The sequence below is a fragment of the Diplotaxodon limnothrissa genome, linkage group LG20 (assembly GCF_057381915.1).
Source record: "Diplotaxodon limnothrissa isolate DT_005_m linkage group LG20, D_limnothrissa_male_GT1.1, whole genome shotgun sequence".
Taxonomy (NCBI): Eukaryota; Metazoa; Chordata; class Actinopteri; order Cichliformes; family Cichlidae; genus Diplotaxodon; species Diplotaxodon limnothrissa.
Genome location: NC_140615.1, coordinates 31,164,945 through 31,186,183, shown reverse-complemented (window position 1 = coordinate 31,186,183; position 21,239 = coordinate 31,164,945). Strand labels below are relative to the sequence as shown.

Here is a 21,239-nt window from a genome sequence, read left to right as displayed (position 1 = left end):
TGCGGTCAGTTGAAGAATCCGCGCGAGTGTCTCTGTGAGTTTCCCATCACGTCGTAGCTACTCGGTGCTTGCTCGGAAGTTTAGGGGTTTTTTTCGCTGTAAAAAGAAGTTTTCTTCCCACGCACGATGGACGCTAATGTTTTTGTCACTTTTTATGGAATCAAACTCAAAGTAAGGTCAGTACTTCCACACTTTAAACGCTGCACGCTCATACTCTCTCCCGCACTCGATATATTATCCATTGTTGATCTGCACACAGCTGCTGTCACCAACGTCGCACTTGCTTACGTCACTGTCATGAGACATTCTCGCAAAAAAAATCACGGTTTTAGTAACGCAGTAACGCAGCGTTCCTACGGGAAAGTAACGGTAATCTAATTACCGATTTTGCAATAGTAATCCCTTACTTTACTCGTTACTTGAAAAAAGTAATCAGATTACAGTAACGCGTTACAAGTAACGCGTTACTGCCCATCTCTGTTCCTGACACCCCTCCCCCACCCATCACCTTCACTCAATACCAGGTTGAGATGCAAATGAGGAGACTTCACTCAGGCAAGTCTGCTGGACCAGACGGAGTGAGTCCCCTTGTCCTCAAGGCCTGTGCCCCCCAGCTGTGTGGAGTCTTTCATAAACTGTTTATGCTGAGTCTGAGTCTGCAGAGGGTCCCGGTGATGTGGAAGACATCATGCCTCGTCCCTGTACCAAAGACGCCTCGTCCCAGTGGCCCCCAGGATTACAGGCCCGTGGCACTGACCTCCCACATCATGAAGACCCTGGAAAGGCTCATCCTGGACCAGCTGCGACCCATAGTAAGACCACATCTGGATCCCCTTCAGTTCGCTTATCAGCCTCGTCTCGGAACAGAGGACGCCATCATCTACCTGCTCAATCGTGTCTACACCCATCTGGACCAGCCGGCGAGCACTGTGAGGGTCATGTTTTTTGACTTTTCCAGTGCTTTCAACACCATCAGGCCGACCCTCCTGGGTGATAAGTTAGCAGCGATGCAGGTGGATGCTTCTCTGGTGTCCTGGATTGTTGATTACCTGACAGGAAGACCACAATATGTACGTCTCCCACAGTGTGTGTCTGACAAGGTGATTAGCAACACAGGGGCACCACAGGGGACTGTCCTCTCCCCCTTCCTCTTCACCCTCTACACCACAGACTTCAGCCACTGCACAGAGACCTGCCATCTTCAGAAGTTTTCTGATGACTCTGCAGTGGTTGGATGCATCAGCAGGGATGATGAGACAGAGTACCGGGCTGTGGTCGACTCCTTTGTCACGTGGTGTGAGCAGAATCATCTGCAGCTCAACGTGGCAAAGACCAAGGAACTGATCGTGGACTTCAGGAAGACCAGGAAACACTTGACCCCTGTTTCAATCCAGGGGGTCAGTGTTGACATTGTGGAGGACTATAAATACCTTGGAGTACACATTGACAATAAACTGGACTGGGCTAAAAACACCACAGCACTTTACAGGAAGGGCCAGAGTCGTCTCTATTTTTTGAGGCGACTGAGGTCCTTCAACATCTGCCAGAAAATGCTGAGGATTTTCTATGAGTCTGTGGTGGCCAGTGCGATCCTCTATGCTGTTGCATGCTGGGGGAGCAGGCTGAGGGTCGCAGATGCCAACAGACTTAATAAACTGATCCGTAAGGCCAGCAATGTTGTGGGGATGGAGCTGGACTCCCTCAAGGTGGTGTCGGAGAGGCGGATGCTGTCCAAGATAAAGACAATGTTGGATAACACCTCCCACCCACTCCATGACATGTTGGTCAGTCACAGGAGCTCGTTCAGTGAGAGACTGAGATTACCGAAAAGCACCACTGAACGACACAGGAAATCATTCCTGCCTGTGGCCATCTCCCTGTACAACGCATCCACTTAACACACTGTTTGCTGCTACAACTACACATGTTTCTTTTCCAAATATTTATTTATAAGTGACTTATGTATGTATGTATGTATATATATGTATATATTGTACTATTCTTAGTTAGCGTATTGTCTGTCTTGTCTTAATGTTGGTTTAAAATGGAGCACTGTAACAAAAAATAATTTCCCCCAGGGATCAATAAAGTATTCTGATTCTGATTCTGATTCTGATTAATACGAAAATAAACTGGCCCAGTGTTTAATTATGTAATTACAAATTGCAAATTTTATTTTTTTATTTTATTTTTTACAAATTGCAATATTTATCTACAGCGCGCCTTTAGTGACATGTCAACAGATCTTAAGCAAGGCGATTGGATGGTTTTTACTGCAATGCATCTTGGGAGTCGTAGTAAATGTATCTTTCAACTCACGGTCCTGCAGCGAATCTTTCGACTCGACACGAGGCAGATCCTAGCTAAGTAAGTTGTAATAAACTGTGGGTAATTTGCATGTTAAACTGATATTAAACTTGAAATGTTTTCACAGAGCAGTCTGTGTACCAAGAGAACTACTTCTGCAAAAGTTTATTTAATTTTTTTTGGTGATGTATTCTCATGTGTAAGACACTTGCTTGGCCACCCAGCTAATGTTAGTGCTGCTCGATTTTAGCAATGTATCTTTTCTGTAATCAATTCAGTTTTTTTTAACCCTATTCACGTAATTAACTCAATATTAACGACTTTAATCTCGTAATTGATTTTTTTTCTAAATATGGTGTAATACTGCCTCGTAATATAAGTTATTTCTTTGGTCATAAATTATTTTTGTAATCATTTCACCAAAACAGACCTGAAATAATCCCTACATGTTCCATTTTCATTTGCAGAAATGACAAAGCCAAAAACCAAACCATGCCCTTCCTGTCAGGCTCCAAACACCTGCAACAGGAAGACATGCAGTGGATGTCTGGGCAGCCTGAACGTAAAGGAGGGATTGAAAAAAAACAAGAACAGTTTAAAAACAGTAACTGGGCTGCCTCTGTTAAAAACAACAGAAATGCGAGCAGGGTGGTTAATTCAGCCCAGTTGTCAGTAAGTTTAAAAGTTCTGATCTAATAAGTGGTTGGTCTGCTAGACAATTCTTTATTAATCACAGTTGTCAATGTTTTCTTGTATATCATGAAGTAAGAAACTAACAAGGCATGTATATACGCATAAAATATTAATTTATAAAAGAGCATAAATAAAAAAGTTATTCACATCAGAATAACATCATCACACTAAAGACATCAAACTAGAAAAAACTTGTTAAAAACTATGAGGAGACGACAGGAACAGTCAAGCTAGGTCGCTTAATCCAGAGATGGAATCACTTCATCCTCTACCAGCTCTTCCAGGAGACACAGGAGCAGGAGGATCCACGGGCCTACAGGACGACCAGGAGCAGGTAAAACACATCGTTGTTGACCTGCATTCTTACTGGACACTGTCCCAGTCTTATCATTATGTTTGTTTATAAATGCAGAGTTTTCCTTCTGGTTTCTGAAACTGTGATTTGTGTTTGTGTTGCAGTTCTCTGGGCTCCCCTGGCGACTCTGTCATTAGAGAGCTGTTTTGTTCTGAAGTTGAGAACCGCAGCCCGTGTCTCTGTGGCATAGAAACAGTCTACTCCTCCCTCGTGTCGCTGTTCAACATGCATTACCCTGACTCTCAAGGTGAGTCTGAGAGCACTGAGAGCATGGATATCTGTGACTGTGAATTACTCTGTCTTTGAAACTTGAACTATTAATGATTACATAATGGTTTGAATGAATTTAGTTTTTGAATGAGCAGAGGGAAATATCTGCTTGATTTGATGTATACACTGATATTCATTGTACTTTGACACTTCAGGAGAAAGAATAAAGGAGCACGACTTTGCTGAGATCCTGAAGAAAAGCATCTGCCTGCAGCAGAGATCTCACACATGGTGTGGAAACTGTGACAAGTATCAGCCCACAGTGAGTTACAGCTTTCATTCACTCATAATGACAATTCATTTATGGTTGGTTGTTACCTGTTGTGCAGGGTAATCATTTCTTTGTGTTACACTGTAGGTGCAGACACGCAACATTCAACGTCTCCCAGATGTTTTGGTGATAAACTGTGAGGTGAACAGCAGCAAAGAGGCCGAATTCTGGAAGGTTCAGGCCGAGGTAAGCCACTGATTCACTGTGTTTAAATACAGTTAAAAGAAAGTAATGATTTATCTGTTCATTATTTACATGATTGCCCATGTTTCTGTTTTTATAGTACGCCTTCAACAAATCCATGCAGAAGACAGATCAGGATCAGCGTCACGTGTGGATCCCCGCCACTCTCAAGATGTCCCTCAGCAAAAGTCAGAGACTGGAGATCAGCAGCTGGCCTGAGGGTGAGGAGGTGAGGACTTTAGATTTTCAGCTGATCTTTGCACTTGAAGAAATAACTGAGTAACTTTTCATTACTGAGTTAAAATTTCACTTCAAAATTAAATCCATATTTCCAGGAGCAATATTTTTAAAACATTATTACACTAATCTGAAGCATTGTAGATATTGAACTATAGGTTGGTTTTAGTGTTTTTGTTTCTGTAACACATGAATTTCTCAACTTTTGTGAAATGAAAAAGTTTATCTTACAATTATTTGCACTTTCTGTTACTAGTTAAGTGCTGCTGAACAGGCGGAGGGAGCTTCTCTGTATGACTTGGTGGTCACGGTGCCGCACATCCTGGACGCTGGCGCGGGTGGTAATCTGGTCGCACACATCAAAGTGGGTGAGACCTACCATCAAAGAAAAGAGGTGAGTGACGCTTAGATAAGAAAATTTGACATCTGCTGACTACAAAAAGTTTCATTTTTAACATTCAAAATGATTTTATTATTTCAGGGAGTCTCTCGCCAGCAGTGGTACCTCTTCAATGACTTCCTCATTGAGCCGATTGAGCAGGTAAGGATCCTAGATAAGATTCCTGCTTGTTTATTCATGCTAACTTTAATGTGTGCAGTCATTTAAAAATGTTCTCCTTTTGTTTTCAGACTGAGGCTGCACAGTTTGATGTGAGCTGGAAAGTGCCAGCCATCCTGTGTTACGCCAAGAGAAACTACCACACCAAATACGACCTCCGCAGTGAGTTTCAGCACAATCAGTCTGAAGTCAAATCCGACTTATATCGGACTCAGAAGCAGAGCAAGACAGACGCCACTTTCATCCCACTCACAGTCAGTGAGATGCTGCAGGCTGGTGACCTGGTGGGGCTGAACGCTGAGTTTGTAAAACTCAGTGAGGTAAGTCTGGCTATGATACCATCATTAATTATAATATAGGATCAAAAACAATTTTAAATATTCCTAATACATATTTTCAGTAGTTCAGCTAATCTGACTCAAGTATTTAAAACAAATTTGACCCCTGAATGTGTGCGTTTGCAGGAGGAAGCAGTGCTGCATAGTCACGGCACCAAATCGACCATCACGCCCAGTCAGATGTCTGTGGCCAGGATCACCTGTGTGAGGGGTCAGGGGCCCAACGAGGGGGTCCCCTTCATCGATGACTACATCTCCACTCAGGAGCAGGTGAGAAGCTGCAGAGAGAAAAGACCACGATGACCTAAAAGAATGAATATATAATGTTTCAAGGATCCACCCGCTAACTTGTCAATTTGTTCTTCCAGGTGGTCGACTATTTGACAAAATACTCTGGAATCGAACCTGGAGACCTGGATGCCACAGTATCCTCTAAGCACGTGACCACGCTGAAGTCGACCTACCTGAAGCTACGCTTCCTCATCGATGCAGGAGTTCGCTTCGTCGGCCACGGCCTGCAGAATGACTTTCGTGTCATTAATTTAGTGGTACGTTATTTCATCAGTTTTAAATTTCAAATTAGTTCATATAGTTTAAAGATGTGATTTTTTTTATAGATGTGCTTTGATTTTAATGTTTTTTATTTTCTGTTTCTTAAGGTTCCCAAAGATCAAGTTATCGACACCGTGCACCTCTTCCGATTGCCCTACAAGAGGATGATTTCTCTGAAATTCCTTGCTTGGTATTTTCTTGGTAAGTTAGTAGAAACAAAAAAAACAAAATCAAATCCAAATAATCCAAATATGAGTCTTTAATCGAATTAAATCACATTATTACAGTGAGAGGGATTAGGATCCAAATATGTAAACTGGATAATCCGCTCATATTACCGAAGTCAGTATAGTTCATGATGTTTTAGTTGTCATCAAACTCATCTTGGAATTAAATCTGAACAACAAAGTATTTAGAGGCTTTTTTGAGTTCATGCACTAAAGCGTACGTGTCAATTCCTCATATCCACACTGTAATCTGAAGCTGAACACTTTCATTTTGTCAAGGGTAGTGTCGTGGATGAGAGAAGGAGGACCCAAATGCTGGACTCACAGGCAGGTAGGTGAAGGTGGATGTTTATTGCCGAAGGAGTGAGCAAACAGTACAGAGGGAGGAAATGGCTGGCTGACTGAATGAACAAAGGACTGACTGACTGGACATACAGACGACATTGACATCAGACATACATCATTAATGACCCGACATTGAATGGGTAGAACAGAGGGCTTAAATACACAGACTGGTGATAATGATGATAATGAGAGACCGGTGAGTACACAGCTGAACATAATGAACTAATGATAATGGGAAGAGGACGGAACATAATGCACATGGACCAAGGCTAACACAATAAAACAGGAGGTGAAGCAGACAGAATATAAACAGTGAACATGAACTAAGAATACTGGGTCAAAGACCCAGAAACCCTGACACATTTTAATCATTCCTGACCTTTTTTTCATGTCCACAGGCCTCAACATCCAGGGAGAAACCCACGACAGCACGGAGGACTCATGCACAGCCCTGAAGCTTTACAGGAAGTACCTGGAGCTGTATCAGGAAGGAGGGAATCATTACGTGATGAAGGTGCTCTACGAAGTCTACGACAAAGGCTTCCAGCTGAACTGGAAAGTCCCGGATTCGGACATGAGATAGTCCGTCTGAGTGGACTGAATGCACTCTCCTTCCATCCACGGGTGCTGCTGTGCTTCCCTCTGTGATGGGACTGTGAGCAACACCATGACCTGAAGATGCTCGGGCTGCTTATTTTGTATCATATTTTATAGTTATTTGCTTTGAGTCAGTGACTCAGTTGTTTTTATCATATCTAAATATAAGCTTTTTATATCAGAGAGGTTTACAGGGGGGAAAGTGATCATTCAAAATATGAATTTGAAGCATTTTGTTTTTGTTTTTAAAAAAGGAAAAAGTCAAAATTGTTGCATGTAAATGAAGTCATCCTGAGCACTGTTTGTTGTTTGATACCAGGAAGTGGAGAATGTGCACGAATCCATGAAAATCTTGATTAAAACAGATTCCAACCACAATGAATTTAGTTTGTTTTTTTTTCACCAGATTCTGTGAAATCTGTTGCACTGTTCATTTTCCAGCTAACTTTTTGCAGCTTTCTCAGAATTCAGATCAACGTTCAATTTTTCAAAAGCTGTTATTTCTCTTCTATAAATGACACATTTAGCAAGTTTGAAAAAATTGTCCTCAATATTTCACCTCGACATCTTTAAAATGCTCTAACTGGTAAGGACTGTGCTTCAAGTGCAGCATTTACAGCCACCACCAAAAGTAGTAACTATACTTTAATAGATGTGCTTCATTTAATAAAGCTTTAAGTCACATTTGAACGATTTTTTGATATAATGGTGCCCTCTGCTGGATGATATGCACACTCTTACCGTTCACTCTTACAGTTGTTTTTAAAGGTTTATGTCATTATTTTCATTGTTTTTTGGCTTGTTTTGTTTTGGGAACCATAAAATGAAATTGTTTGAACTCCTTGTCTGGTCTTACAACAACTCTACAAGTAAAACTAAACATACAGTTAGTAATGATCCAGTAGATATGTTAAAAAACTACACAACACAGTTATTTCAATGTTCCACGAAAGAATGTGTAAATCTACACAGAGTATAGTAATCCTGTTCAGCTGGATATGTGGAGGTCAGGGATGAATGTGTTGTGTAGTCTCAATAATATTAAAGCAATAGTGTGATCACAATACTGATAACTGGGAGGCTTAAAAACGAGCTATTACAGTCTCAGAAATATTGTAATATCGATAATAATACTAAAATAAATCAGTACGAATATTTTTGTCAATATGTGGCGAGTAAGACAGTCAAGGCCTTTGAACCAGTTCAAGGCTCCGAAATCAACAGATTCTGTGAGAGAGAGGAAGCATTTTTTCAGGGGTATAAAAGTCCAAAGAAAGCCGTAACCTTTTCCGTGCCAGAGTATTGTTTAAACTTAAAAGTCAGTCAGAAGTCACCAAACACTCAGGACTCTTCAGAAGATCGTGAAGTAGACTTATAACACTACGAATGGCTGGTGTGAAGCTGATATCCAGGTCCAGATTTAGTAAGTAGAAATTTCTTTGGGTGATGCACAGTGCGCTAATTCATGTGATTCATATACAAAGATGTAAACATTTAATTTCAACAATTCCCAGCCAAATGCAGCGCAAAGCAGCGGCTTACACATGAGCACATCCGCATCCACAGCAACAACCAACATAACCACAAGTAACAGTAAATAATAAATATTGAATGTTACTGAGCAGCACACAAGTCCGACAACACACACCTGTGTGCGTGTAGATCCATATATTCACAAGGGTTCTCCGTGTAACTGTCTAATAGTAGGTGTGGGGAGCCCTGCCCCCAGGACATGAAGCAGGAATGGAGGAGATCAAGGCCCCAGACATCTACAAGCCCCCCAGAGCACGAGAGCAGTGTAGCAAAGTAACTGCGCGAATTGCTCGTTATTTTCTGCAGGCTGTGTGAGGCTGTGTCTTACTGGAGTCTGACACCGACAAGGTCACACTAACAGCTGCATTTTGATATTTGAATATCGTGGTTATGTTTTGACTGAGAGAAGAAAAAAAACCGAAGTAGACGAAAATCGCTCCAATTTCAATTATGGGTCGATCTGTGTGAGGATATTAAAAAAGAAAAGTTCATCTCAGTTTTGCTGTTCCATAAAAGATCAGTATTATTTCTGAAGAGCAGAAACGGAGAGACAGAGAGGGAGCACAACATTTTGATCCCAACCCTCATATTTACCTATTAACAATTAAAGAATGCCTAATTGGGACCTGACTGAAAAGATGATTAAAATGAGAAATGGACCCTTTCATTCAAAGCAGGACACAAATGTGTTCAGTTAGTCACAGCTAAACATAAAAGTACAATAACAAAAATATGAGCAAAGATTGATGCTTGACTTTAATGGCAACTTTGACAATTAATTCTCATGGATTTCTGTCAATTTGCAAATTATATGTACTATGTATAAAATTTGTCTGTTTAATAAAAACAATTTGTTTTATTGTGCATATCTATGAAATATAATGTGGATAAATGGGACAAAGGTTGAACTGAATCTTAACATTTATCAGATCACAGGTGAGGCTGTGTTAAAGCAGCAAGGAAAACATTTTTTGAGACACTAGAGGATGTTGAATTTCAGAGGTCCTAAATATGCATTATTTAAAGGTCTTAAAGGTCTTCTGAGTTTTTGCTTTTTGGTTGTGCAAACAAACTAAATACAGGTATGTCTGTGAAGGTTCTCAGTCATCCAGGTCATCGTAGTCAAAGGAGCTTGCAAAGAAAAGCGTCTGGACTTCTTTAAGTTACTTGAAGACTGTGATGGCTGCACTTACAGCCACACAGTGGTAATACCCACCATGTTAGTGTAGAGGCTTATAAGTAACATTGCATTCACATTTCTTTCTTTAAATATAGGAATTTATTTACAGGACAATAAATAACTGGTTTTGGTTTAGTTAATTAATATATCCACATAACGCTGCATTCTAAAATAAGTGCACACATTTTAGTTTACACTGTTATGTATGATTAATCTTTTGTTTTCTGAGTTACCTTAGTTGCAGCTGTTCCAGTCCCTTGATTAAGGAGCCAAGAGGTGGAAAAGGGGCAGAGCGAGCTTTAAAGGAAGGCTACAAATTGGTTCACGCCATAACTCAGGACCATGGGGGGGAATTGGAGTTCATTATGTTTGGTTTAGTTAGGTTTTGTGTGTTTTACCCCTTTTCCTGTTTTTGTGGGCTGATCAGCCACTATTTAAGTTTCCCCTTTGTCTCATTAAGTTAGGTCAGTTTGTTTGAGTTATCAGTTGTGTTGTTAACTTTGAGTAGAGTTTTGTTAGTTTGACCTCTTTTATGGGCCCAAGATTTTGATTCTTTTTGCATGAGTTAACCAATTATGTTTTTTGGGTTAAATAAAAAATCATTTTTTGGACTTTAACCTGTGCCTAAGTTTCCTTCACTGCTCGGTCCATCACAAAGACGTTGTAGCCGGTGTATCAGAAAAACTCAGGAGAGTTTTCTCCAAGCATGACATCCTGGTGCATTTCAGACCCAGCAACACGCTCAGACAAAAACTGGTTCACCCGAAAGACAAAACGCCAAAACATATGAGTGTACAATGTGGTGTATGCTGTACAGTGCAACGAGGAATGCCGAGACCTCTTCATTGGAGAGACCAAACAGCCACTTCACAAGCGCATGGCACAACATAGAAGAGCCACCTCCACAGGACAAGACTCAGCAGTCCATCTGCATCTTAAGGATAAAGGACACTCTTTCGAGGATGCCAATGTTCACAGTTTGGACAGAGAGGACAGATGGTTTGAAAGAGGAGTGAAAGAAGCCATCTATGGGTCTGGGTGCAATTCCCCCCTCCAGGGGCAAGGGTACCTAGACCCGGTTTGTAGAGTACGCTTGGGGAGTGTGATTGTGTGTACAGCGTCTCTTTATGTCTGTCTCCACGTTGGTTGAGTGTGGAGTGAGTGCATATGAGAGCATGAGGGTGGGAATGGATGTTTGTGTCTGTGTGTGCCTGTATGTCTGTGTCTATATGTCAGGTTGGGTATCAGACGCCACCTCTCTGGGGACACCTCAGGCCCTCCAAGGTTTGGAGGCCTATCTCCACCCACCACCACTTCCCCTGCCGGTGGCGGACTCCCTCAGGTGTCGGTGTGTTGGTGGTTCTTTGTGTCTGGGGGTGGGCGTCCGGGTACACACCGGCTCACTCCTTGGCGGCCGCTTGTCGGGGCCTGGGGCCTGGGGCTCGCTCGGGCCCCTTTGGAGGTGGGGTGCCCCCGGCCTCTCGGCCTGGGGCTCGGTCACTCAGGCACAGCTGGGGGCCGGCGGAGCTCACGGGCGCGTCACTGCAACTCCCCCTGACTTCTGCTCCGCGGCTGCTGGGCGAGCCCTCATCTGGGACTCTCCTCAGCTCTTACTGGAACAGTGGCGCGGCTGCCCCTCTGTTGGTCTTCCATGGTCTATTGTGTTCTGGGGGCCTCTGGATGTCTGGAGTTTTGATCTCCTCCATACCTGCTTCACACCCTGGAGGACGGGGCTGTGGCCCCCCCACACTCCCTAGCAGATCATTACATGGAGAAACCTTTGGAATGCAAGCATGCTGATCCACACAGGTATGCACACATGGGTATTCACAGACGCGGACTAAAGCTTTCTTGGCTGCTGCCTCCAAGCACACTGTGCGCTGTCTGTCTTGCGTGCTGCACAATATCGTTTATTATTTAGTAAATATTGATATCTATGACTAGCTAGTTTATTGTGATGGTGCTTTGTTTTCTCTATTATTATGTTGCTCTTTGTTGTTTGCTGTCCCCTCTGTTTGTTTTTTTTGTTTGTTTTTTTTTTTTTCTCCATACAGGTGACCCAGGAGTTCTTTTTTTTTTTTCTCTCTCTTCCCCCCCTTCTCACCGTCTCTTCTCCCCTTTGGTTTTCTTTCTTTCTCTCCCCCTCTTTCTCTCATTCATTCCCCCTGTCCTATTTATTAAAAAAAAAAAAATGACAAAGGATGAACTGAAGCTCTGCCATCACGTAAGGTCGCATACTGCTGTTTCTGATGTCATTTTAAAAAAAAAAAAAAAAAGCCATCTATGTCCACTGTGAGCGACCATCTTTGAACAGAGGCGGGGGTTTACGACACCAACTCTCTGCCATCTATAATCCAGTTTTGAGATCCCTTCCCAGATGCGTTAACGCTCACTCACATCCTTTTTTATTTATTTATTTATTTTTTGTCCCGTTTGGATCTATAGCCATCAGAATTGTTGTCTTAATTGGCCTTAAGAAAGATGCCAAGCAGATTTATTTTACCAAGTGGATCATCATGGCCTTGCCATATTGGTCCATTTGATTGACCTTTATTATAATTATGAATTTATTTTATTTTCAGTTGCTACAAAAGGGACAGACATGACTGGGGGATAGGACAGGGAGAAAGAATGAAAGAAAGAGAGGGAGAGAAAGAAAACCAAAGGGGAGAAGAGACGGGGGGAAGAAAGAAAAAAAACCCCAAACAAACAAAAAAAAAACACCTGGGTCACCTGTATGGAGAAAAAAAACAGAAGAGAAAGCAAACAACAAAGAGCAACATAATAAAAAAAAAAGCACCATCACAATAAACTAGCTAGCAGTAGATATCAGTACTTACTAAATAATAAACGATAATGTGCAGCACGCAAGATAGAAAGCGCACAATGTGCTTTGAGGCAGCAGCCAAGAAAGCTGTAGTCCACGTCTGTGAATATCCAACACCCACTCACATCCTGGGCCATCTGATCTCAGGAATTCGCATGATAAGGTGGGGCCAGGTTTCACAATGAACTCACCCGAAACTCTGGCTGATTGGGACCCACACCCAGTTTCACACCTTGGCTCAGGCATTTAGAGGATCATCAGGGGGTCCTTTTGTCCCTCTGTGGGGGGTTAGTCCCACTAGGTTTATATCTGGGACTCTCCACCATTTGACCTTAGAACTGAAGAAGCTTCTCGGATGAGAGGTGAAACGTCTTCAAGCAACTTAAAGAAGTCCAGACGCTTTTCTTTGCAAGCTCCTTTGACTAAATACAGGTATGTTACTTTTCCTGGAGGGCAGCCATTTTTAAAAACAAGATGGCAGCTGAAGTGTAAGTCAGACTGTGTCAGACCTTCGTCCCGTAATGATTCTCTCCTTCCTGAAACAGTTCCAGGAACTTCCTGTAAAGCTTCAGGGCCGTGCATGAGTCCTCCGTGCTGTCATGGGTTTCTCCCTGGATGTTGAGGCCTGTGGACATGAAAAAGAATGATCAGAAATTATTCTCCTTTCTTTCTCTCTCAGTCTATCTTCCACAAGCTCTTCTGGAAGCTTTGCTGATTTCAAATAACCCTTATCTTCACCTTACACTCTCTTGTTCGTGAGCATGGAAGAGCCTTTGCCTGCCCTGGATCAATTGTTTGGTCTTTTTCACTTATTTTCCTAACTTAGTAGAGTTGAAATGCCTGCTCAACGAGAGAAAGGTAAGATGACATTTTTCTTGCAGACATGCTTGTGGCTCAAGAAAAAATGAGTATCTGTGTTGCATCATTTAGACATATAATGCTTATGAAACTACACATTGTGAATTCAAGAGGGAAATTTGTGTCACACGCTGAAGAGTATTTCATGGTTCTCATGGAGTGGTCACTTTTATCATGAAAGGCAAATGAAACTATGCGGAGAGCAGCATCTGATGAAGGCAGTAGATTCCATGTTGGTTGGTGGAGAAAGATCCTGAAAGACGTCCACTGTTAAAAATAAGCATAAGTGGAGAGACCTGAGTATGGTTTTCATCTAAAGCTAGTCCACCTTCCAGAGGTCGTCTAACTTCCAGGATTATTAATGGTAAACCAAATCAACAGTCAAGTATCTTTTGTCATTAAGTGTATTTTAAATGAAATTCAGCTTTCTGTTGGCTAAACAGCATATAGTACAATTCAGCACCTGGAAACACAACACTTACCAAAGAATCAGTACAGTGGTAGCTTAAGTCAAAGTGAGCCTGCTCAGCACATCTGTGAAACATCCAGCAAAAATCAGCAGCACAATCACATTCAGCCAAAGAAATATGTCTAGTATCTCGTGAACATGGTGGCAGAGTCTTTTTGGTGGCTGCCACTAATCTTTAGGATAACCTCCCCGATTAACATAACAGGTGTCTGATCATTTTAAGACTCTGTTAGAAATCAGTTTACTCTGACTGGCTTTCAGCTTTAGCTGTTTCAGCTGTTTTATTGAGTGTTATGTTTTTATTGTGTATTTCTGTGCATGTTTGTTGATATAGTGATCATAAATGTACATTTTTTTATAGCCTGTACAGCAGGTATTTTAAATGAGCTTAAAAAATAACCCTAGTCTTGACTTCTCACTGAGTAACAAAGGCTTCCCCTTAGAGTTGTTTTTCCTGAGCAGTAAAACCTGGGCTGTAAAGAAAACATGGCAGGGAAAAAGAAAAGTGTCTGACTGCTGTCAAGTGCTTTGCAAAAAGTTTTATTATGACAAGTTTTATTCAGTTTAATCAGCAGCTGGATTGAAAACGTTTTAAGAGGCGCTGATCTTGACTATTAAAATAATGCAAGAAGCTCTTTTTAGATACTGTTTTATTATATAATTTAATTTATGGTTGATTTTCACATTTGCTTCATTTAAAATGTAAGTGATTCTCTTGCTTCAGACGTTATATCGGTAACAATAATAGATCGTATTAAAGATGGATGTGTTTTAGGTTTTTAATAGTGAAGCTGACACAGAAGTGTCTTAAAGCTGCATTCTTTCTTATGCTACCAAGGGGCAATACCTGGCTGAAAGATTTGTTGTCCTGTCTGAAGTTGTTTGTTTGATGTTGTTTGAAGTTTCCAGATCCAGATGCTCCTTCAGTCCCCACAGTCAAAGCAACTGAGGCACCTCTGAGAGTTAAAAACGGTCTTTCAATGTGCAGCTGTTCTCAGAGGTGTTACAATAAGGACTTCACCAAGTTCAGTGGAGTTAGAAGTTCACATGAATTTAGCAAGTTAGTTTCAACCTAAATATGATAAACCATGTTCTAACTAAAATGTACAGCTCTACCCTCATCATACGACAGGGAGAAGACACCAAAAACCAATATCACTCACTCATGAAAGGGAACAGCCATGGAATTTATCCATCAGGGTCAACTTTATTTAGCATCAGTAGGAATTTGAATAATGGAGGAACCTTCATTTGATTTTAATGTTATTGAAACACAAAAACTCCCAGGGCTTATGTGGCTGGTAAATTAGCCAACTAAATTAGCTAACTATAAAATTATAGCTTGCAAAAATGATTGCTAGCTAAACCATATCCTTTTATTCTCTTAACTTGTGTTTTATGCAGTCACCAACACATTGAAAAAACACAAAGTCTCCTTTCTGCAACGTTACAAGCTGTCAGGAGAGATATGTTGAATTTTAACATCCTCCTGGATGTCCAGCAGTTGGTTGTCCTGTCAACTGCAGCATAAACAATGTGGCCGAGAGAGGAAGCAGGAAAGAAAAAAAAAAAAAAAAAAAAAAAAAAGGAAAGAAAAAACCCCACGTTGCATGTGACAACTTAGTTCAAGCTATGCTGCTTCTTCACAATACGGTTATCTTCAGAGAAGGGGAGATAGGAGAATTCACCAGTGTGAATTCTCATGTGTGTTTTGAATGTTGATGAGGTAGCAAATCTTTTCTCACAGGTGCTACAAGAATACGGCTTTTCACCTGTGTGAATTCTCATGTGTCTTTTGAATGTTGATGAGGAAGCAAATCTTTTCTCACAGGTGCTACAAGAATGCGGCTTTTCACCTGTGTGAATTCTCATGTGTGTTTTGAATGTTGATGAGGTAGCAAATCTTTTCTCACAGGTGCTACAAGAATACGGCTTTTCACCTGTGTGAATTCTCATGTGTCTTTTGAATGTTGATGAGGAAGCAAATCTTTTCTCACAGGTGCTACAAGAATATGGCTTCTCACCTGTGTGAATTCTCATGTGTGTTTTGAATGTTGATAAGTCAGCAAAACTTTTCCCACAGGTGCTACAAGAATACGGTTTCTCACCTGTGTGAATTCTCTTGTGTTTTTTCAATGTTGATAAGTCAGCAAATCTTTTCCCACAGGTGCTACAGGAATACGGCTTCTCACCTGTGTGAATTCTCGTGTGTGTTTTGACCTTTGATAAGGTAGCAAATCTTTTCCCACAGGTACTACAAGGGTACGGCTTCTCACCTGTGTGACTTTTCGTGTGTTTTTTGACTTCTAATGAAGTAGCAAATGTTTTCCCACAGGTGCCACAAGAATACGGCTTCTCACCTTTGTGAATTCTCTTGTGTTTTTTGAATGTTGATAAGTCAGCAAATCTTTTCCCACAGGTGCTACAGGAATACGGCTTTTCACCTGTGTGAACTCTTAGATGTGTAATCATATTGTATTCATCCTGTAAAGTTTTTCCACACACTTCACATTGTACAGACTTGTTCTTTGTGTCCGTTCTACTTTTACTCGATGACACAGGAAGGTTGTCTACTCTTTGACTGTGACGTCTCTCATTCAGCTCTGTATTTCTAGTAGTTCCTGAGACCACATGCTGACTTTTTTCATTATCTCGGGTCTCTGCTTCAGGAGAGCTGTGAGAAAGGAGCTGCTCACTGTTTGGTTCTGGTTTACTGCAGGCACTTTCCTCATAAGCGGGTGTCACCATGAAGGTATCAGCCTCCTGCTTCAGCCCAAGCTGCTCTCCCTTCTGACTGCTGCCAAGTTCCTCCTTTTCCTCTTTAATCTGTGGATTCTCTGGTTTCTCCTGGTTCAGACTGGAGTTCCTCTCCTGGTTACAGACCTGCTGGTCTGTAAGAACCTCCTCTTCCTCAAAAGCATGCTGCTGTAGGGCATCTGAATGCACAAAGGGGAAAAGATGATAGTAAAACAAACATTTGAGAAAATATTTACTGGTCTGAACCATTAGCAGGTCTCTACATAGTGAGCCTGTTGCTCACATATACCACTAAAATTAAAGTCTACAAACGTGACAAATTATTTGGGCACTGATGCAAATGTTTAGTTCTGACACACTTATTAGCAAATTTCAAAGTTCAGCTTCTTATGTCTTTGATATATAAAATAAATAGATGTTGTTTTTTGTTAAATGAATGTGGATGTCTGAATTGGCCGCAGTTACAAGAAGGCATGCTGGGGAAGAGCTCTCTTACACAGTAGTAACCGTTTTGGCTGTGCTTGAAATGCCATGAAAACACTCTTCTTGTCTAACAAATGTAACTTTAGAAACTCTGAATTCCATATTTTCCAAAACAGAATAGAAATATTTATTCATATTACCCAGACCTGTAAACTGTTCAAATTTACCATTTCCATGCTGCAGAGGAAACATAATTCTTTAACTTAAACTGATAACAGAACATAATGAAACTTGTGTTGTTGACTTTGTGTCTCTGTGTAGATTTTGTCTGACCAGTGAGTGGAAATTTGAAACCCAGATGTTTCACGTCTTTCATTCTGGTGAATTTTTACGTACTAATTTTCACCGTTTTGCACAGGTTAATGGTGGAAATGTGTTTAAATAAAGAACAGAAAATCAGGCTGAAGAGATTCATTCATGTTGCTTATTACTTTTTGACCTTCAATTCTCTGACAGTTCATCAGTCTGTCGGAGGGTCAACACAGAAACACAGACAACTATTCACACTCATATTCACACCTATGAGCAATTTAAAATCACCAACTAACCTAACCCGGCTGTTTGTATGTCTCTGGATAGTGAACAAGGGGAGAACATGCAAACTCCACACAGAAAGGCTTGGCTACTTGGTAGAGTCAAACTCAGGACCTTGTTGCTGTGAGGCAACAGTGCTAACCACTGGTCCACTGAGCTGTCTGTGAGTTATATTCACTTTTATTAAATCAACATAGTTTTACATACCTATTCTGTGTAACTTTATCACAGGTTTCCAGATGGTCTCCAGCAGTCTGAGCTGCTTTTTATCAGTCCAGACAATAATGCCTTCAGCCTCCTGCTTCAGCCCAAGCTGCTCTCCCTTCTGACTGCTGCCAAGTTCGTCCTTTTCCTCTTTAATCTGCGGAGTCTCTGGGTCCTCTTGGTCCAGACTGGAGTTCCTCTCCTGGTTACAGACCTGCTGCTCATCCAGATCCTCCTCTTCCTTACAGTCATGTTGTTTTGGGAGGTCTTGAGGAATAAAGAAACACAAGAACAATAATCACTATTGTGTGATACAAAAACTATATATTTTTTATATTTAGTGATTGTTACGGCCCTAGCAGGGCCTCCTCCTGAAGGTGCCTGTGTGGGAGTGTCCTTCAATCGCTTCTGCTTGAGGTGCCACCTTTCCCTTTTACACAGCTGACTCTCATCAGTAATTAAAGGTATTTAACCCCAGGGAAAGGTGAGCTCTGGGCCAGAGTGCCATGTGAGTGGTTACAGCTAGTGAGCTGAGAGTTTGTGGTGTTTGCCGCTAGTGAGCTGTGTTATTGTGGTTTGCAGCTAGTGAGCTGCGTGTCTGTGTTTGCAGCTAGTGAGCTGCGTGTCTGTGTTTGCAGCTAGTGAGCTGCTCTTTCTTTTTGGCTTATGTTTTACTTTATTGACCAACGCCTGAGTTTTGTTTTTTTTCTTAAATGGTGATAGCGGCTCTTTTAGTTGAGCTACTTTAATAAAACTGTTTAATTTAACCCGTTTGCCTCCTTAACTCTTTTTCCTGACCCGGACACTTTTTGTTACTTCCCCCTCACCACCTAGACCCCTCAGGGGAACATAACAGTGATATAAAAACTAATATTTTTAAAAGCATGAATCAAAACCCAAGAAATGGTGATCAGCCTATCATATGACCCATTACGAGCCCCACACACACACACACACACACGCACGCTCAGGGAAATAGTTGTGCACACTCACAGCAAGGATCCTCACTGTGAGCAAAGACACAAAGTTCACCAAACTAAAATGCAATGTGACCACCATGAAAACAGTGTGTGTAAGGAAGAGGACTCCCTTACTGCATTTATTTATATTGTATTGTCTGTATAGCACTTTAGAGCACACCTTTCACTTTATTAAAAGCACCTTATCAAGCAATTTATGAGCATTGCACTTTAAGCATGGATTTGCACACTTCTTCCTCCTAGCGTTTTTCCCGCTCGGTTGCAGGGTCCGCTTTTCTGCAAAGTCGTCTCCACTTGGGTCGGTCAAGGGCGTCGGTCAGATCGGCTTCGATCTTCTTCACGTCGTCCTTGATTCGGTCCATCCATCTCCGCTTTGGTCTGCCTCTAGGTCGACGTCCTTGGGGGCTGAGCCGCAGTGCTGTTCTCACCACTGAGTTCTCATCGCTCCGTACCACATGTCCGTACCACGGACATGTGGTAAGCATGGATTTGCACACAAGAAGTTTAAATATTTGTTGACTATTTATTGGGAATTTTAGGGTCAGTTGGTGGCCTTGTTTCAGATCCTGCACAGCTGTTCCTCGTCAAGGAATGTGGTGGTTGTCTGTCAGGAGAGAAGAATGGTGATTGAGATTGTGATTAAGGTTTACCAATAAGGAAAACTAATGCAAATGTGTGTGTGAAATCTAGGGATAAAAGTGGTGCAAATAAGTGTTTGTAAGTTAATGATTACTCACCTTTCTTGCCTGTGTCTTCTTCAAGGTGTTTGGGCAAATGTTTCCCCTGGGGTCCAGACACCATTTAAAGGTTCCGGGAGAGACCATTGGTAAAGAGAGTGTGGTGAATCTTTTTGTGCTTGGGTTTCTGGGTTTTTATAATATTGGGTTTGGGGTAACATTAAAGTGTGAAATATTTATTAATATGTAAATGTGAAAATGTATTTATGTATTTATTTATTCTTATTGATATATTGTGTACTGTGGTGGAAGGTTGGGATTTAAGAATTTACCTGAGAGTGGAATAATGGTTAAGTCTGTGACAGCTGAACATATTTAAGGCTGCCAGTTGTCATTAGAGGGTGGATTTTTTTTTTGTGCTGTGAAGAAGCTCGACAAGTTAATTGTTGTAAGGAGAGCCATATAGCAAATAAATACTTTGTTCCACTACACTTGCCTTGGTCTGTCTCACTGTGTTTCCAGCCGCTAAGGGCTGCCCTGTTACAGTGTGTAAAATCCTTTTTTAAATGAAACTTCACTTCAACTTCAGAGAAGGCTGTTAACAACTTGTTAAATGTGTATTCCACTGACATCTAACTATATTTTACTGCACAATCTCAGTGTTTACAGATGATCTAAAACACTAATGCCTGATGTACTCAACATTGGAATCTGTTAGAGAAAAAATTTAAATAAATAAATGAATTAAAATGTATTAAAACCTAACCTATCAGTGACCATCGACCTGCACCAGTTCAACATAGTCCATCACTGAACATTGAACTACAGCACTGATAAATTCAATTTATTTATTTATATAGCGCCAAATCACAACAACAGTCGCCTCAAGGCACTTTATATTGTACAGTGGATTCTACAATAACAAATACAGAGAAAAACCCAACAATCATATGACCCCCTTTGAGTGAGCACTTTGGCGACAGTAGGAAGGAAAAACTCCCTTTTAACAGGAAGAAACCGCCGGCAGAACCAGGCTCAGGGAGGGGCCGGGCCATCTGCTGCGACCGATTGGGATGAGCAAAGGATACCCAGTTTAACATATTCTAGTAAAGCTAATCATACTGAAGAATCTCAGCTTCAACAGCACATTGTTAAAAACATGTCCATACCTATGATGTGTGAGTTTCTGTCAGGTTTCCGGTTGATATCCTGTCTGCGTAGACGGTTGATCTCCTCCTCATACTGGATGATGGTTTTTTGAACCTCTGAGAAGATTTCTTCATAAACAGCAGTTAGTCTCTCCTTGATGAACTCTCTCAGATACTGTACTGAACTCATTGCTGCTTCAACTGAGACTGGGCGGATCAATACAAGCATCAATAGAAGTGACACAGATGTTAATATTGGTATCAGATCCACACTAACTTGACGGGATCAATACTTTAGCTTCTGTCTCTTCTCTAGGTTCAGTCCGCTTCTTCAGCAGCAGCTATGTCTGCAAACACACTGCTCCACTACCACAGTAGTGCTGTCCTCCTCCCTTCTTCTTTGGGGGTTGATGGCGTTTGACATATCAGCTTACAGATGCATTTATCCCACCTTCTGGACTGGAGTGTGAACAGGAGAATAGCAGGGAAGACAATTATATTCTTTCATCAGTCTTATAATTCAATACTACAATTTTCCATTTACGCCTAGATTTCTGGGTTTAATGTTTTCCATAACACGTTGTATGCCTGTATTAAAGAAGACAGCTATCATCATTTCCTTATTTGTTTGAGCTTTCCTGATTTCTGATTCCAA

The 21,239-nt window shown here is 41.3% G+C and overlaps 2 protein-coding genes across 2 annotated transcripts; one reads left to right on the top strand and one right to left on the bottom strand.

Moving 5' to 3' along the window:
- Window positions 1-3,250: 3,250 nt before the first annotated feature.
- LOC146611199 (PAN2-PAN3 deadenylation complex catalytic subunit PAN2-like) lies at window positions 3,251-7,020 on the top strand. The gene is made up of 12 exons (XM_085344757.1): window positions 3,251-3,330; window positions 3,460-3,602; window positions 3,781-3,887; window positions 3,984-4,082; window positions 4,180-4,308; window positions 4,573-4,710; window positions 4,798-4,857; window positions 4,947-5,195; window positions 5,340-5,483; window positions 5,582-5,761; window positions 5,873-5,966; window positions 6,736-7,020. Exons 1-12 carry the CDS (start codon window positions 3,251-3,253, stop codon window positions 6,918-6,920), a joined length of 1,608 nt encoding a protein of 535 aa, XP_085200883.1. The 3' UTR covers window positions 6,921-7,020.
- Window positions 7,021-15,421: 8,401 nt separating this feature from the next.
- On the bottom strand, window positions 15,422-20,813 carry LOC146611198 (uncharacterized). The gene is made up of 4 exons (XM_085344797.1): window positions 20,606-20,813; window positions 17,783-18,046; window positions 16,106-16,737; window positions 15,422-16,021 (listed from the first exon to the last, which is right to left on the bottom strand). The coding sequence occupies exons 1-4, from the start codon at window positions 20,811-20,813 to the stop codon at window positions 15,422-15,424; spliced, it is 1,704 nt and encodes a 567-aa protein (XP_085200923.1).
- Between the last annotated feature and the right edge of the window lie 426 nt (window positions 20,814-21,239).